Source organism: Labrus bergylta, chromosome 1, assembly GCF_963930695.1.
Source record: "Labrus bergylta chromosome 1, fLabBer1.1, whole genome shotgun sequence".
In the NCBI taxonomy this organism is placed as follows: domain Eukaryota; kingdom Metazoa; phylum Chordata; class Actinopteri; order Labriformes; family Labridae; genus Labrus; species Labrus bergylta.
In genome coordinates this window covers 35371585-35389442 of record NC_089195.1, presented here as the reverse complement: position 1 = coordinate 35389442, position 17858 = coordinate 35371585, and the positions used below count along the sequence as shown (strand labels likewise).

General features: G+C 39.0%; 1 protein-coding gene across 2 annotated transcripts; it reads right to left on the bottom strand.

The window, feature by feature from the left end:
* Positions 1-2816: 2816 nt before the first annotated feature.
* LOC114918275 (B-cell receptor CD22-like) lies at positions 2817-16684 on the bottom strand. Of its 2 annotated transcripts, XM_065959995.1 has the most exons (10): positions 15058-16684; positions 14898-14977; positions 11315-11662; positions 10991-11203; positions 10456-10719; positions 6356-6625; positions 5405-5489; positions 5258-5318; positions 4146-4315; positions 2817-3989 (listed from the first exon to the last, which is right to left on the bottom strand). In XM_065959995.1, the coding sequence occupies exons 2-10, from the start codon at positions 14965-14967 to the stop codon at positions 3923-3925; spliced, it is 1548 nt and encodes a 515-aa protein (XP_065816067.1). In that variant the 5' UTR covers positions 14968-14977; positions 15058-16684; the 3' UTR covers positions 2817-3922. The 2 variants fall into 2 exon arrangements, with proteins under 2 accessions (XP_065816067.1, XP_065816071.1); XM_065959999.1 differs by lacking the exon at positions 15058-16684 and having other exon boundaries at positions 14898-15044.
* Between the last annotated feature and the right edge of the window lie 1174 nt (positions 16685-17858).

The window sequence follows — 17858 nt, the reverse complement described above, 5'->3', positions numbered from 1 at the left end:
CCACCGTTTCACAAATGCTCATCTTCTCTCTCCAGATGCAATCAAAATATTTAAATCCATCCCTGGGCCGTCTGTGTCCACTTCTGCTCCCTGCACTGTTTGATATTGTTTGTTCTATTACACTAGTTATTTGTATTTAATTATAAAAATTATTAGAGTTATTACCATTTTATTCATGTTTATTTAAAGTATTTTTTATTTTTAAATAAATAATTAATGTTAAATATAAAACTGTATGCCAGTTTTCTTTAAGTGGATGAATATAATATATTAGTGGTCAAACTGTCTACAATTTAAGGGGCAACCGCTGAAATCTTTCCTAGGGCACCAAAATGGTTAGGGCCTGCTCTGGCCTCCACACATGCACACCAACAACACCTTTCATTCTAATATCTACTGAAAAACATAAATCATCAACCAGAATGAATAACTATGGGGCACCACCCTCCACCAGGGACCAAAAACATGCTAACGGTCAGTTTGGAGGAATGCAGATCAATTATTTTAAAGAAAACATCTCAACACAACTCTTCCAGCTCAAATGGTGCATGATCCTTAAAGTTTATAATTTTAGGTTAAAGGAGTCTGCTGGACTTCCTATAAACAGTAACAGTCGTGACAGAAACTTCAATATTTTGTATTGAATTTAAAATGACATCTCCTCTGACTTTCTAAAGTCTGCTCTTTGCCTTGAAGTATAAATGTGGAAGTAAGTTACCTGGCACAGAGAGAAGGAAGACGACAAATCCACTCGCTGCTGCTGTTAAACTCATAGCTGCTCCTCTCTGTTAAATCAACAGGTTCATCACATCCATGAGACACACTGGTGTGAGGTCGTCACATTAAACTTTCTTCTTCTTAAAATGAGGATGTGGTCTTTTAAGACACTTAAAAAAAATGTTATAGTTAACTTGTGTTAAACAGAAAAAAGACCACACTCGCCCTTCCTCTTTTTATGCATAAGTCAGAATAAGAGCAAGCCCTGACAGCTAAAAATATTTTCAGGACCTGGTATTTCAATGATATGTACGTATAATGATTTTAAAATGTGTGCTGTTTACAAATGTTTCATCAAGTAGACTGTGCTGTGTTTTATAAGTAAAAATAGAACAGGTGTGTGATGTCTGATTTGGGGACAATACCTCTGTTGCTGCATTCAGGTGCTGCTCGGTGATCCAAGTTTATGAGTTGGGAAGTCGTTCTTCCGACTTCAGTGTGTTCGTGTGATTTCAGTTCAGAAAGTCTGAATGTTGTGACAACAGCACAAAACAGCGTTGATGCTACAAAGAAGAAGATCAGAGAAATGCTAGTTAGTTTAGTTTAGTTTAGAAACAGGGACAGCGTAAAAAAAACAACAACATTAGTCTCAGAAGAGAAGAGATGCTTTGTATCAGATTTAGCTAGCTTATTTCCATCTGTTGTCCCTGGGCATTTACTGTTATGAGTTATATTTGAGCTGGTATATATGATATATTTTGCCCCCCATGTCATAGAGATTCTGACGTGGAAGTCGGAAAGTCGGGCACCTAATTCTTTTCTGAGTTTCCGAGTTGTTGTTGCGACTTGAGCAGGCGTTCATGTGCATTTTACAACTCGAAAACTTGTTTTTCCGATGTGTCCGACACCACATGAATGCACCATGTGACCCTACATGACAGGTATTTTGACGTGCACAAAGTCGTCTTATCTTGAGGGTAGATTCCTGGTTATCAATGTGATTGTTTTGAAACATTGGACAGTTATGGGCCTGTGTAATCCTTGTCAGTAATAGAGTGATATATCAGTTTTAAAGTTACATTAATCAACTTACTCCTTATTGTGAAACAGAGCTTTTTAACCCACAACCAGACATTCAGCCTGCATGGACCAACCTGTTGGGACGAACTGGGAAGGAAACAAGTTGAAAAGATTGGACCTGATGTGAAGGCTACAGCTGAGGGAAGAACCGGACTTAAGGGTCTTCAATGTTCATCAGTTAAAAGAGATCATAAAAGGAAACTAAAATAATGAGTTTTTGTGCCTTTAATTGGAGAGATAGGACAGTGGAAAGAGTTGGAAATCAGGAAGAGAGAGAGTGGGATATGACATGCGGGAATTGATTGGTGGGATTTGAACCTGGGCCGCCCGTTTGGAGGACCATAGCCTCCATACATGGGGCATGCGCACCAACCACTGCGCCACCAGCACATTAGTTTGTTTTAGTGAGACATACATCATCATACTAAGAAATTAAGGAGTTTTGTAAAGTGGGAAACATATGTTTACAATGCCAAACCTAAAATCAGAATAAAACACATAATGAAGTACAATAAGGCTTTGAGTCTTGTACTTATCTCTCCTGAATGAAATCCAGCAGTCTTATTTTCAGCTCTCTTGTTGTCTGTAGGTTAGTTTTATTTCTTGTTAGGTAGATTAGAGGGAGGTGCAGAGAGCGACGACCCGTTTTTATTAAAGTCTTCTTCCAACTTGGCCTCTTGTTTTAGATACTTTCTGATGAGAAGGAGTCTACATGAGTGGAAACACAGTTTAAAGGAAACGCTTACTTAAAGATGAGATAAGAACTTAAAAATCTGCCCACTCAGCATGAAGATATCTCTCACAGGAAGAAGAAGGGTTTACCTCAGATGTTTGATGATAAAAGTGAAGGGTCTTTGTACTTCACAGTGAGACGAGTTTCCCTCCGATTAAAGTTCAAAAGTTCAGACGTATGTATCAGATGAAGGTCATGATTAACATCTTCCTATCAGGGTTTTAAGAAAGACATAACATAAATAAATAGTCACATTTCTCAGAAGATTTCACTCACAAGTCTCTGATCCATCTTTCATTATTTTATTTTATTGTATTTAACCAGGAGGAGCATCCTGGCCAATCAGGCAGCAGCAGAGTCAACAAAGTTTCAGACAAACAAAGAGCAGCCGTATACAAAAATAACATAAAAAGCTACAAGAATACATTCAAAGACTTTTATTCATCAGTCTAAGAGCGTCTCTGTCGATGGTATTCAGAGGAGCTGTTTGTCAACAGGTAAGGCAGGCAGCTGATTGGGCCCCCAGGCCAGTAGGGGGCCTCCAAGGGCTGACAAACTTTAAACCACAGCAGTGGCTCAAAATGTACAAATTTTGCAACGACAGTAGGATACCTCCCTAAAGGGGGCCCCATCTGACAGCACTCCCTCTCCTTTGCAAACCAACATTTGTCAGAACAGGAAAAATGTGAGTTAAAAAAAAGACAGGAAGCGTCGGGACATGATGATTGAAACGGGTTGGAGGGGCCCCCAATTAACTTTTTCCTAGGGCCCCAACAGACTCTAGATTCGCCACTGATGGTATTCTATAGAAAACGGAGGTCAATGTTTTTCCACGTTCCTGCTCTGACCTTCAACAGAACAAAAAGACGTAGTTTCTCTGAAACCAGAGGTCTGGTCTGCTTCTCTGTAGCCCTGTTCAGACTGCCGTTTCAAGCTGCGATATTTACGTCCCTGTGACGTTTTGTCTTCAACCTGAATGAGGCAGAGACATAATGGGGGGACCAAGTGAACCCCCTCTGAGCATGTGCTACATCATCATACAGGCGTACAGTCGATCATATTGTGTAATGTAAACAAGCAGACGCAAGACCCCGAGCAGATGTGACCACCCGAGCAGATCTGGTACCTAGCATTAGCATGCTAATGGCGCACATCCCTACATACCACCCAGCCTAAGTCATGAAATACTTCCCATGTGTGGTAGATTTGACAGATTGGAGGTAAAAAAAACGAGGCTGCTTTATGTTACATTTATCAGGCCGTTAAAATCATTACAAAGGTATAATCTTTAAGTAGCAGTTCATAAGACATGTGTTGTAAAATCAGAAGCGACCTGCATACATTCAAATATATGAAATCTAAAACAGAGTGTGAACACAGTGCCTGTCGAGGTCATCGGCTTTTGTTGACGGTGCTGTACAGAGCAGCTGGATCCTCTTCAGGTTCTTTACTTCTGGTTCTGAAGGGGAAAATTGATCAACATGAAGTTTAACTAAAAGAATTGAGTTACCAACACGTCCATTAGAGGATTAAAGTACAAACACATCAGAGGAAGATAAGAGCGAAAACAGCTTTTATCTTATAGTGAGAGTTTAATGTTTTCTCAGCTGCTCACCTCATGGCGGTGCTGTTCCTGGTAAATTTGACGGCAGCGTACTCAGTGACGTCCTGCTGCTCCGTTCTTCTGGGGGGCCGAGCTGGTCTGGTATTGCTGTACAGAGGCTCCTGGGTTTTAGAGAAGTGTATGCTGGCATACTGAAGGTCTTCCTGCTCCTCTGGTTGTCCCTGATTAGGTGAACAAAATCACTTTGAGCTGCATATTTACCATGTGGAGGTTTTTCATTTAAAAAGTGAATTCTAGCAGAGGACCGCAACCAAGATAGGAAAGGCCACAGCAACAGCACTTATGGTGATGATGTTATTAAAATACTTTGAGTGTTGGCACACAGTGTAGAAGGGGGGGATTTAACCATTTTTATTTTATGAACGCTAACAGTTAAACATAATTAGGGGCGTGGCTGAGTTGACTCCCAGGTGGGCGTGTTGTAGCCGTTTGTCAGGAGGCATAAGACCCGCCTCAGCTCCAGATTTTTGCTTGTTACTAGGTTTACTCAAAGACAGCATTTCCAATATGGCAACCACCATCAGTGAGCTTCAACATTTCACTTCAGAAACCAATGGGTGACATCACTGAGACGACGTCCATGTTTTAGTACAGGAAGAAAATTCAAAGACAGCCTCAGGAATTTGTTTCTATCGGACAAATATGAAATGTTCTTTCTCGTCAGCAAGTATAAATAATAAATTTACTCAAAGACAGCAAGATAAAAGACATGTCACCAATCAGTAACTTTGGACATGTACAACATTTTAAATCTAAATAACTACATAATATTTACTTTGCCCTTTTAAATAATTCATGTATGGTATGCATTGTATTTATTTTTAACAAATTCCCCTTCCAGGCAGTGGGTGGGCTGTGTTAGCGCTCTCTAATGACCAGCAGCTACTGTTCATGATGTCTGCAGAAACTAACGCAATGATTGTGTACTTGTAGGATGATCAGCTCTGAGCAGTCGGCTGAGTGAAATATTTGCTTGGTCAGATTATTGGACGGACCATATCGAGCACATTTACTCTTCTGGATGAACGACCTCTGAGTAACACAGCAGTCTGAATGAATCAGCGTTTATTTAGTACTAAGATATTAATCAGAACTATTCTCACCTGCTCCGTGTGTTCTTGTCTCTCTTCAGCCTCAGACGGTTCATTGGAAGCCCTCTTTTGTCTTGTGAGAAGAATTTAAAAGTATGATGAATTATGTTTTTTAGATATGACTGACTTTTAATGATTCAGTGAAACGAAGCAGCTCACCTGATCCACACGAGGACAGAGAGGAACACGATAACCAGGAGAACAACCGTGATTGTTCCAGCAACAGCCACTGATTTCCCTCCCCCTGGGAAATGGTGACCAAAACAAAGCGTTCAGATATATTTATTATCAGTCTGTCCTAAGCAGAAACCTCCACTCTTGAAAAATGAAGCAGATGTTGAAGGGTAAAATCCTGAAGTTCTTCGAGTGTCCACTAGAGGCTGGCTGCAGAAGCACAGGAAGTCACATACACACCCATTCAAAGAAGACATTTTTACAGCAGAGATGAACATGTTTACAGCCTGGTTCAAAAAAACAAATATGTCTTTTTAGCTCATGTCTCAATCAGCACACACTGTACGGGGGGTGAAGGCATAGCTGACCTGATTGACAAGCAGGCGCCATATAAGGGTTTCTCAAGAGGTTTAAAACCTCAGCTCCAGCTCTCAGCCTGTTATGTTGACTGAAAGTTAGGGTGAGACAGCATTTCCAGCATGGAGACCGCCATCGATAGGACTCCAGCGCCCCCACAGGAACTGACTTATTACAGTTTTAGTCGTACTAACACAATTTATCGACTATCTCTAACAGCATGTGAACATACTGAATGTGTCCTGAACCTATCCAAGTAGTTTTGGTGGGTTGATCAAACCAAGTGCGTGATTAACAGGTTGAAACGGTCAGTTTAGGTAGGTTGAGTCTGAATGATGACAAATGTGACGTTAAGTCAGCAAGTTGGGTTTCTGAATTGTTGTTCCGACTTGAGCAGACGTTCATCTGTATTTTCCAATTGGAAGCTAATTCTTCCGATGTGTCCGACACCACATAAATGCAGAGTAGGAATGTGGAAAGTTCAGCGAAACATTTGAGTGGCTAAAAAATGGAAAAAGTGGGAATGTTGGGTTTTTAGGTAGGTAGATACACTTTTTAAATAATAGGTGTTTTACTCACATTTGACATTTATAGAGATGTGTTTGGATGTCCTTCTCCCCAGCGTGTTCTCAGCTTCGCAGTAATACTTTCCAGAGGCCGAGGAGTTGACTGAACTAAGGACAAGCTGTGCTCCTGCATTTGAGGGATTAAGGTTTAGAGGTCCATTCTTCTTGAACCAGGTGTAATTAGCTGCTGGGTTAGCATCACTGCTGCAGTTCAGAGTCACTGAACTGCCCTCCACTATCTCAGCAGAGGGACTCACTGACACAGAGGGAAACTGTGGAGCATCTGGAGGAAAATAAAAGTCTCTTTAAAAAACAGTATGAACATTCAGGCCAAGTTCTAGACTACTTTGAATGGTATAGTTTTACATTTTCATGTAAAACTATACGGTAATTTGCTCATTACAAATGCCCAATAATATTTCATTATTAACTTATCTTTCATGGAATCGTACAATTTGTTTTGCTCAATGTCGAATGACATGTTTATGATTTTATATTCCCTGACACCTTTACTTGTCACCACACCTATCTTATATTACAGTCTTCACAATATATTTTTAATAGGTTTTTTTAATTCATTTTTTGTGTTTTTGTGTTTTTATCTGTCGGTTTTTGTGTTTTGTGCCTTTTTTTTAAATATATTTCTGTGACTCAAAATATGTTCTTTACATGATCAGGCTTATGTTTCTTTGTGCAACAATGCTAATCAATCCATCCATATCCAGTCCAGTGTGATAGCCTTTTCATGAGCCAGAATCACCAAGTTTCTCTTTCTCTCATGTAACATTGTGCGCCGGAAGGGAAATAGGACATGGGAAAAAGTGGAGCTGACGCTAACATTAACGCTAACCTTAACGCTAACCTTAGCTATTGCTGAGTAGCTCATTAGCTAATAATACATTTAATTTGTAACACACTTTACATTTTTGCAAAAAAATCTCAAAGTGCTAAAAAAATAAATAAAATAGAAATAAAAACAAATTTCATCAACTAAGCAACTAACGCTAACGCTAGCTACTGACGCTAACACCAACACATCCAGCTAGACCACGTGGTTATAGTAGCTATCAAACAACCAAACTGAACGCAACTATGATATAAAATATCAATCAACAGTAGCCTATATAAAATTCCAATCTCCCAGACCGACTGGGTCTTCAGCTCAACAAGATATGATTACACGGCTACAAGGAGGCTGTGTACAGTTAAGTGACAGTCTCAATCGATCCGGAAATTGACAACCTCTCTCGCTGGTCTTCATATTTTATTTGGCCAAACCAACCAATCAAGTATTAGTAAAACATATTATTTGGGAGTGGCATTTTCAGATTTGTTGAATCGACAAGGAAAAAAAATAAAACTTTTATATCTGAAACTTGTGGTGAAAGGAGGATATTTGGCTTTTTTTTAGTGGGGCAGGCTAACCATTTGGGGGGGGGGGCATTGCCATGTCTAGAACCGGCCTCGTGAACATTTCAATCTTTCAGAGTTTATTTCAGTGGTCTAAAACTTAAAATACTAGAAATATAGCATTTTTAAGTTTATTATTCCAGCTGTGAAGCATTAGTCCTCATGTCCTGTTAGAATCAGATGTGAACTCTATGAGTTAAAATCCTTTTGAAACAACATATCTTTGAAAGTGATAAATACTGATGATCCTCCTGCTACAGCCCTGGGGTCTCATTTATAAAAGAATGCGTAGAATCCATACTAAAAATGTACGTGCGCCAAAAACCCGGAAATGGCGTGCGCACGAAATTATTCAGATTCATAAAACCGTTCGTACGCACACTTACACGCAATGTTCCCTTTATAAATCACGATTCACCTGGAAATGTGCGCACATAGATTAGTCCCATGTTCCGCCCTCTACACGCCCACAATCAACCATAAACGGTGAATGAAAATGCATACAAACGAGGGGGCGGAGTAAAGGTTTCCAGCGCTGGATCGCGGCGAAACCCGGAAGTTTAGACAAAGAAAAGAAACTTTCTGACCCAGAAACGGAGGAGTTTGTGAATGAAGTGAAGGATAAAATGGACATATGGATAGTTTACTGCAGCAGGAGGATCACAAACTGAAGAAAAATCAGAGAGTGACACCACGTCGCTGCTGCATTCACGCTGTCCTATGTGCCAAAACATCCACCTTTCATCATTACGCACAAGTATATCTGCAATGTTTACATGTTTACAGGACCCACACTGATTTCTTCATATTGTCAGAGAGGTCACGTCAGTCAGCAGTCTGCCTCACTCTGTCATATTAGTAATCAAAAGTTTGATCAACGAACAAAAACGTTTGATTGTTGGCCACATATTTTCATGGGAAACTCGGTCTGCTCTGTGACTAATTATGAGGATATATAGACCTAATGATCGTGTCAGAGATGACCCGACTTAATGTCCACACTTGAATTATTTACAGAATAAATACATGCAGCTGATGAAGACATGCTGAGTAACGAGAAGGCGAAATGTGTGAAGCCACCGCTGTGTCTCTGTGCGTCTTAACGCAGTCATCTTTATTAAAACTAAAAACAACACTTGATGATAAATGCTCGATATTGAAAGATATTAATGAAAACTGGAGGCTCTGTGGTTTTTGTATTAGTCTAATTTTTAACTCTACATCAGTGATTACATTAGTGTACAAGTCCGGTCCTCTGAGGTCAGTCCGGGATAATGAAGGCGAGACGGCGCTGATGCAATATGTATGAGGCAGACTTATATTTTTTATTTTTATTTTATGTTTATATATTGTCGCGATTATAGCATAAATAAAATCGTCAGTTTGAATGATTCTGATGACGTGGATCTGTCAGTAAAGTTTGATATTTAGTGAAATAAAATGTGGAAGAAACAACAATTTGTATCTGCAGGTTTCAGTTTACCACTTCGCCGTCTGTGTCACCAAATTCCCATGCCTCCAAAATGAACATACGCCTGGGTCAGAGTTTGCTTACCAGTGCGCACATTTTACCGTCAGGTTTGTTTTTATAGATCACAAACTGCGTGGGAAAAGGCGTACGCCAGTTTCAGACCCCGTTTTGGGCGTACGCAACGGTTAGAAATGAGACCCCTGATCTCTAACCATCCACGGTGTCAGCAGAGAGACTCACTGACACAGAGGGAAGCTTTCATGCTTCAAAAAGAGACGTAGTTTAATAACTGACCTTTAAATGAAAACAGCATTTAGTGAAAAGGTTTCTGAAGATTTGAAAGTCATTAACAGACAGGATAATCAAGGTGTGAGCAAACCCTTAAAACCCAGCCCTTAAAACTCTGGACAGGAAACCACAACAGTATCATCATTGTGATATTCTTGATGAACATAAAATTCTTAGCTTTGACAATTTATTTTTTTATACCGATGTCCGCTTAGTGTATGAAATAATCCATGATGCTGCTCCCCCACCTTTGAAAAGCTTTGTGAAACTTCGCTCTGAGTTCATACGCAGATCTTCAAGGTCTGCCTCTAACGGAGATCGCAGTATTACTAAACGTGGCTCTGCTTTAGCACAATCTGTTTTTTCTTTTAAAGCCATTAAAGAATGGAATAGTCTCCCAACTACTCTTGAACTTTGCACAAACTTCTGCACTTTCAACCGGAAAGTCAAAAAATTTATTTTAAGGAACCAGTCTTGTCAGCATTAATGTGTCATCTCGACAACCTTTTAGAGCTCTCAGGGAAACTTGGACATAATGTTTTAATATCTGTAAATTGATCTATGTCTTTCTTCTCTCTTATGAAATGTGTGTGTGTGTGTGTGTGTGTGTGTGTGTGTGTGTGTGTGTGTGTGTGTGTGTGTGTGTGTGTGTGTGTGTGTGTGTGTGTGTGTGTGTGTGTGTGTGTGTGTGTGACTGCCTGGTTGATTTGTATTTTGCTGTTGCCATCATCTGCCCAGGGACAACAGACAGAAATTAGCTAGCAAGATAAATCTGGTACAAAGCGTCTCTTCTCTTCTGAGACTAATGTTTTTTTTGTACGCTGTCCCTGATTCAAATAAACGATTAAATTAAATTAAAATGAAACTATGAAACTACAGAGAAATCAGGTCAGTAAGGAAAGTCTCCAAATGTTGAATGTTGCTGTTTGAAGTGTTTCACTCACATTTCACATCAATAGAGATCCATTTATAGGTCGGCTTTCCCAGATCGTTCTCAGCTTTACATGAAAACTCTCCAGAGTCAGAGGACTTGATGGAGCTGAAGACGAGCTGAGCTCCTTCACCAAGGTATTTAGAGGTCTGATTTCTCTTGTACCATTTAAAAGTAGCTGCTGGGTTAGCATCACTGCTACAGGTCAGAGTCACTGAACTGCCCTCCACTATCTCAGCAGAGGGACTCACTGACACAGAGGGAAGCTTTGGAGCATCTGGAGGAGAATCAGAGAGACCTTTGTCATCCACATCAGATGATGATGATGAACATATTACATTCTAACTTAGCTTTTGGTTTTGAAATTGAGGCTCATGACAGCTGAATAAAGGTTTTTTTTTTTACATTGAAACAGATAAACAGGACACTATGAAAAATCTAAATAGATAACAAATAACACTGAGGTACATGCTGCTATGAGGCACCATTTAATAGTTTAAAGATTCCATCTGATGGTGTGAATCAGTGAAGACTGTAAATAAACTCACACACTGGAGGAGACGGGCACTTCTCATGTCCTGATAGAGCACAGGAGTAACTGTCTGTCTGAAGAAGCTGCTCTGGTGGATAATAATAATATAATGTTTGATGTTCGATTTGATGTCCGTTCCTGAACCAGATGTAGGAGGTTTGACTGGAAAGTCCACTGAGACACTGAAAGAGCAGAGCCTCATGTGGTCTGCTCACCTTCACCTGGAGATCTGAACATGTGAAGAAACGTCAACTGTTTTCACAAAACATGCACATATTAAAACATGTATTTATAATGTATTAGAAACAGTGAGCTCAGAAATATTGAGGTGAAAGATTACCTGTGACTGACAGAGTGACCCCAGGTCGACCATGATAACTGTCTTTGTTTGTTATGAATCCAAACCTGTACACAGTCGAGTCTGTCTCTCTCAGGTTTGTGATTCTCAGAGTGCATTTGTTCTCATCACAGATATTCTTCACACGACCTGAATACTCTGAAACTGTTTCTACATCTTTGTAATAAAAACCATCTTTTCTCAACCAGAATGTTTTCTGAAGTGAGTTAACTTCTCCTTTTGTCCTCTCTGGGTATGTGAAGGTGCAGTTCATCTCCACAGTTGATCCTTTATAAGCACAGATCTGAAGAGAAGAGTAAGTCACTCTCCAGCTGTCCTGACCCTGAACCACTGTAACACAGAGCACATCAGGAAACAACCATCAACATCCATAACTTTAAAAAGAAAAAGGAAAAGTCTCAACATATAAAAAAAAACGTTTGTATCCAAACAGGAAGTAAAGCACCCTTAACATAAAACAGTATAATATCTACAATAAAAGCATAACATATTTAAAATGTAAAATAATGGAACTTCAAACATGTGATTAAAGATATGTTTAATCATAAATGTGTAATTGTTTGAAAGCCCTAGTGCAGGGGTCTCCAACAGGTAGCTCGGAGCAGGCAGGTTTAAAGTAGCTCACCTATAGGTTGACCGACTGTGTTAAAAGAATAAAGATAAAAATAAATCAGTGAATGTACCTCTTCCCACTATTCATATATTTGGCCCATTAAAACAAGTGTAAAGAAGTAATGTTTTCTTGGACATTGATGTGAATTCTCAGCAACATAGCTTACAATAAGAAGTGTAAAATATTCATGTTTTTTTCTTGGACCTTGATGTGAATTTAAGATTCTTGATGAGCATTGGCTTTTTGCAATTTTACACGTGTACAAACAGTAGCTTCATTCAGCTGATGTAAATGAATGCAAGAGATTTGATTGGCCACTTTCATTTTTTTCAAAGAAGCTCTCAGATGAAGAAAGGTTGGAGACCCCTGCTCTAGTGTAAAAATAGACTGTATGTTAAAATTGACGGTGCAATGGCTGCAGTCAAAGCCGAAAGATTTAGAGCGCCCCCTGCTGACTGGCTGCAGTATAGGTCAAACTCCAACCTCCTCCATGATAACAGAAAGGCCATGGGGGTCAACAATGAAATCTAAATGCATGCATCTGTTCTTCTGTTGACTGAACACACCTGAGGGATTTTTATGTTTCTCTGTACGTTAAATGTTTTCGTTAGAGGAAGTAGCGTGACGTCTTCCAGTGGATCCCTACTACGCAGACTCTGGTTGCAAATATGCAATATGTAAGCGCCCATCATGAGGATAATTTGGCTTCATCTTGTTCAACAGAAGGAGCCTGAGGGATGTTGTCCATTTGTATATACAGTTAAAGGAAGAGTAGAAGATGTTCACTTGTTTCTACAGTTAATCTGCAAGTCGTTGAGACCAGACATCATCCAGTCTGAAGGTGTAGAGAACGTTAAATGTGTTATTTAGACCTGTGAACTTTACGGTTGTAAGAGGAAGTATTGATTATCAGAGAGAAGAACGTCACTTTAGAGATGTTATATTTAGAGGGTAATCCCTCTCCTTCACCATTGTAGGATGAAAAGACAGTTTTATGTATTTTTGATGTGGCTGGGTCAATAATGCTCGTTTAGGAAGTGAAGGGCAAGAAATTCTTCATCATCCAAACATCGGTGAGTGCTAACAAGCTAACATAAGTTAAGGTTAGCTGACGATAGTATCTGGGTCTCTGTCAGTCAGTGTTCTGGGGCAGTAATGTTCGTTAAAGGCAGGAATATTTAGATCAAGTTAACACAATCTTTAATGTCATGATGAGGAGAAGTCTGTTCTTTTGTTCCCTCACAGGGACAGCAGAGCGTCTAACAGCATTAATCCACAATCTCCTCCTCTCTGGGTTTTCTTTCAAACATTCTGTAGAAGAACAACCCGGGCTCGTCTCCTCGTCGGTTAGTGCATCACATTCAACAACAACTGTCTCTCATTTGGAACATGGAAAAATTAAACTGATAAAAAAACACTGAGACCAATAACTTCTCAGTAGCGTTCAGCTACAGAGTCTTTATCGCCCGCCAGGTGGGCGGTTCCATAAGCGTGTGATGTCATGTGAAAACTATGAATTGATTATTAAAGACTTTTTGCCATACTTGGATGGTCTGTGGTAAGTTTGCTGTTGAAGTAAGTGTGAAGACTTTAAAAAAAAGCAGAACTATGAGGTGTGAGAAACAGAGCAGACACTCATACTTAAAAATACGATCTTAAAATCTGTCAACGCATCATGGAAACAAGTTTCCATCCAAAAAATGTTAAAAAGGATAAAAAATACATGTCGATAGAAACTGTATGAAAGATTCTGAAAACAAACTGCTTAAGAAATAATATGAAAAAGAGGCGATCCAACTAAAGATCTTCCTGTTAGACATTAAAACAGATATACAATGATATACATTAAAACTGTGTTTATAGTGTTTCTGAGAAACACTATAACTAAAGAGAGAGAGTGAGAGAGAGAGAGAGAGAGAGAGAGAGAGAGACCTATAATACGAGTGTTGAGTGACAGCAGTGTGAAAATGGTCTTCTAGTATCATAACAACGAGCTACCGCCGCCCCTCACGCATGTGCAGAACGTACGGGGTGGTTGGCCGATGGCTGAAGTCTTTGCAGTGTGTTCTAGAGCAACTTTTTGCAGATGATGTCACTTGGAAAGGTTTTTTAAATGACAATGAGACCAATTACAGAGCTGAGGGAGATCACTTTTACAACTGCTGTTCTGATAACTCGTTGATTTTAAACACACGAGAAACTAAAAAAATGATTTCTGATTTTAGAAGAAATGTAACTCTGTGCATCTTACAAGATAACTTAAATACATTTAACAAACTTGGTTGTTGTAAAAATGTTCTTTTCAAAGACAAACTGTTGGCTTACAGACAAGGAAATCGTTGGACCTGAATGTAAATGCAGTTTAGTGGCTGTGTCTGAAGTGTTCTTGTCTTTGTTTCCTCTCTGTTCAATCTGTGGTCAGGTTATTGTGAAAAGAAGAAAACTGAAGATCACGTGTGAGTCTGTTTTATCAGGACACTTAACTGTTAAGCAGAAAGAGAACGGAAACATCACACATACATCATACAAAACTTAATGCATCTGCAAACTCTGGTTCCCTTTTTCTGGAGATGTTATCTTGTTCTCTCATGAAGGAAATAAAGACTCTTACAGCTGGAAGTTACTGAATTCTGCAGCTTTAGTTATTCAGAACTTCTCTTACTGTAAAATACTCCAAAAATCTTCACTGTTTGTGAAAAATTATGCAGACGGATGTTGAATGTGTGAAAACGTTAAAAAACACATCGTAAGACTTAAAAACTTAGTGAGACAAAACAATCTAATTATAGAAAGAAACAGAAGCAAACATGTCTTTAACAGTTTGCATCATATCTAACACTCAATCTAAAAAACCTGAACATTAAAGAGTCTACTCTTTTATCATTTTAAAAGCAATTTAAGCCTTATCCAAATACGTTCAGTGATGAAAGTTTTAGTGAGGATATACAGTACCTGACACAGAGAGAAGGAAGATAACCAATCCACTCACTGCTGCTTTCAAACTCATAGCTGCTCCTCTCATCCCTGTGTGACTTCAGAGTAAATAAAACACATTAACAGAAGGTCTGTACATGTTTCAATAAATGGCATATCATTGAATAGTTCTACTTACAACAGGGAGGAGATGTCGTCTCTACAGCAAATGTTCCTCTGTGGTCATCAGGCGGCAGAAGTCAAGCTGTTGAAGTTTGTCTTACTTCCTCTTCACATTATGAATATGCATGAAGTTACAGACTGGCGTCCAGTACTGATGTTATTTTAAAAAAGAATCTAAGGCACTAACGAGGTTGGCTTTCTAAGGATAAGAATATCAAGAATCTTTAATGTAACTCCATGTAAAGACACCATCAGACAGCAGTTCAGATAAAATGTGTGAGAATGCAGCCAATGAAACGTGTTCGATCAGCCGCTGCAGCAGAGGAGAAGTTACTTGGTGTGTGTGTGTGTGTGTGTGTGTGTGTGTGTGTGTGTGTGTGTGTGTGTGTGTGTGTGTGTGTGTGTGTGTGTGTGTGTGTGTGTGTGTGTGTGTGCAAACAGGCGGAGCTTGAGAGAAGAACCACCACTCTGACAAAAAGTTGTGTGTTGAATGTGCATTTACTCTGGTAGGATCTCAGAATCATTGGAATCGTCAAGAGGAAGATGAGAGACACCAGACCCATCGTGAAGGCCGCTATCAAAGCAACCTGGGCTTCCATAACACCTCAGCAATGCTACAGACCGATTGTCTTCATGTCATGCTGTTTGATACAGTAGTTCATGCAAAAGGAGCACCAAACAAGTATTGAATGAACATACTTCTCAGAAAATCATCATTCCTGTTTTATAAATCCTTTGTTTTGATTGGTCGTATGTAATAGTCTCATATTTTGAGGTGTTGGATTTTTTTTTCATCAAGAATAAAACAAATGGTTGATATATTTCAGTCTATTTGTCATACATAAAGAATATTTGAAAGTTTTCTTAATGAAATTACTGAAAAAATTAACTTTTCCTTCTGATTTTTATTTTTATTTTTTTGATGCACCTGCAGTTTTGGGAATAGTTTTGTCTCTTGTAGTCAGTATTGCACTTTGTAGATGGTCCCTTCACACAGGAGTGAAGGCTAGCAATGAGTGGAGGACAGCTGCAGTGTGGTCAAAAGAGCATCAAAATCAGGTTGTCAGTCTGTGTCCCATTCTCTGGCTGGAAAAGGTGTTGACGATTTGTCTTTGATGAGTTATTTATCAGGGAGTTCAGCAAAACTTCTGCATAAATCTCCCCAAAGTTTCTCTTAAAGACACCAGTATAGAGAGCAGTATTAAATTGACGTTTAAGGCAATGTGCAGAAAAATAAGCTGCAAAGTTCTCCATACACTTAATGCTGAAAATGTGTGAAAAATACTTAAAATGAGAATGTTACCTGTGATGGACAAAGTGACTCCTTCATCACCAGTTAAACTTCCTCCTGTTTGGTTTGTTGTGAACATGAACTTGTAAACAGCTGAGTCTCTCTCTGTCAGGTTTTTGATTCTCAGAGTGCAGACGTTCTCATGAAAAAGATACTCAACACGACCTGAGTAGTCTGGGTCTGTTCTCACATCTACAGGTTCATACTTGTCTTTAGTAAACCAGAATCTGCTCTGAACTACAGTAGTTTGTTGTCTTATTGTTGATGGGTATGTGTAGGTGCAGGGTATCTCCACTGTTGATCCTTTGACGGCACAGATCTGAGCAGAAGAGTGAGTCACTCTCCAGGTATCCTCTCCCTTCACTACTGAAACACAGAGCACATCAGGAAACACAATCAGGTCAAACATGGACCACAGAACTGGTCGTTTTTACAAACAAAAACACAACAGAGACTCTTTCTGCTGAGTAAATTTAGGAACTCTGAAGTCAGCCAGTGCACCTTAAACAGAGTTTAACAATCACTGATTGAAAGTGTACTCTTTTTTATTTTTTATATGATTTATATGATTTATACATCTTAATGTCAAAATAGACAACAAAGTTCAATCACCAATAAATTCAATAAATATCAGTCATATCATTGAATAGTTCTACTTACAACAGGGAGGAGATGTCGTCTCTACAGCAAATGTTCCTCTGTGGTCATCAGGCAGCAGAAGTCAAGCTGTTAAAGTTTGTCTTACTTCCTCTTCGCATGATTAATGTGCAGGAAGTTACAGACTGGCGTCCAATACTGACGTTATTATTTTTAAAGAATTTATGGCACTAATAAGTTACTTGGTGTGTCTATGGGTGCAAACAGGCCAAGTGTGAGCAAAGAACCACCACTCTGACATCTCAGGATCTCAGAAGGAGGCCGTGGTTAAGTTGCCACTAGCTAGTCTAGCAGAAATTAAAAATGTAACTTAATGACTTGACGTGATGCACAGTGGCTCAAAAAGATTGTTTTTTAAATACTTGTACAGACCATGCTGTTTTGATCGTCTTGATTTGCTGCCTATATAATTTGTCTTCCTCATGCACCTGCTGCAGTGAGCTGTATTATTATTATTATTATTATTATTATTATTATTAATATTATTGTCACTGTTATTATTATAGTTATTAATTGTATTTATTTATTTATTTTACCAGGAAAGAATTGCTTGAGATCAAATGATCTCTTTTTCGAGCAAGGCCTGGCCAAAATGGCAGCAGTAAAAAACAGAATATAAGACAAACTTAAAAAGAAAGCACAGACATGAGGAAAAAGAAACAAATACAGTCCAGAAGGTGAAGAAGAAGAAGGAGGAGGAGGAGGGGGATAAGATTATGTTAAACAAAAACAAAACACAACAGTGCACCACAATACACACTAAAAGAACAATTATGTGATGATGATAAAATACTATGCAGTGAAACATTTACACACTCCAAAATTAGCCATTAAAAAACTTGTGAGCCGAGTTTTAAAATCATTAATAG

Excerpts from the sequence above, each read along its gene's own strand:
- LOC114918275 (XM_065959995.1), bottom strand. The coding sequence starts at position 14,967 with ATGAGAGGAGCAGCTATGAGTTTGAAAGCAGCAGTGAGTGGATTGGTT. Across the intron at positions 10,720-10,990 it reads GTGCCCGTCTCCTCCAGTGT|ATGCTCCAAAGCTTCCCTCT; the intron begins GTGAGTTTATTT and ends ATTCTCCTCCAG. Across the intron at positions 3,990-4,145 it reads AGGAACAGCACCGCCATGAG|AACCAGAAGTAAAGAACCTG; the intron begins GTGAGCAGCTGA and ends TTTCCCCTTCAG.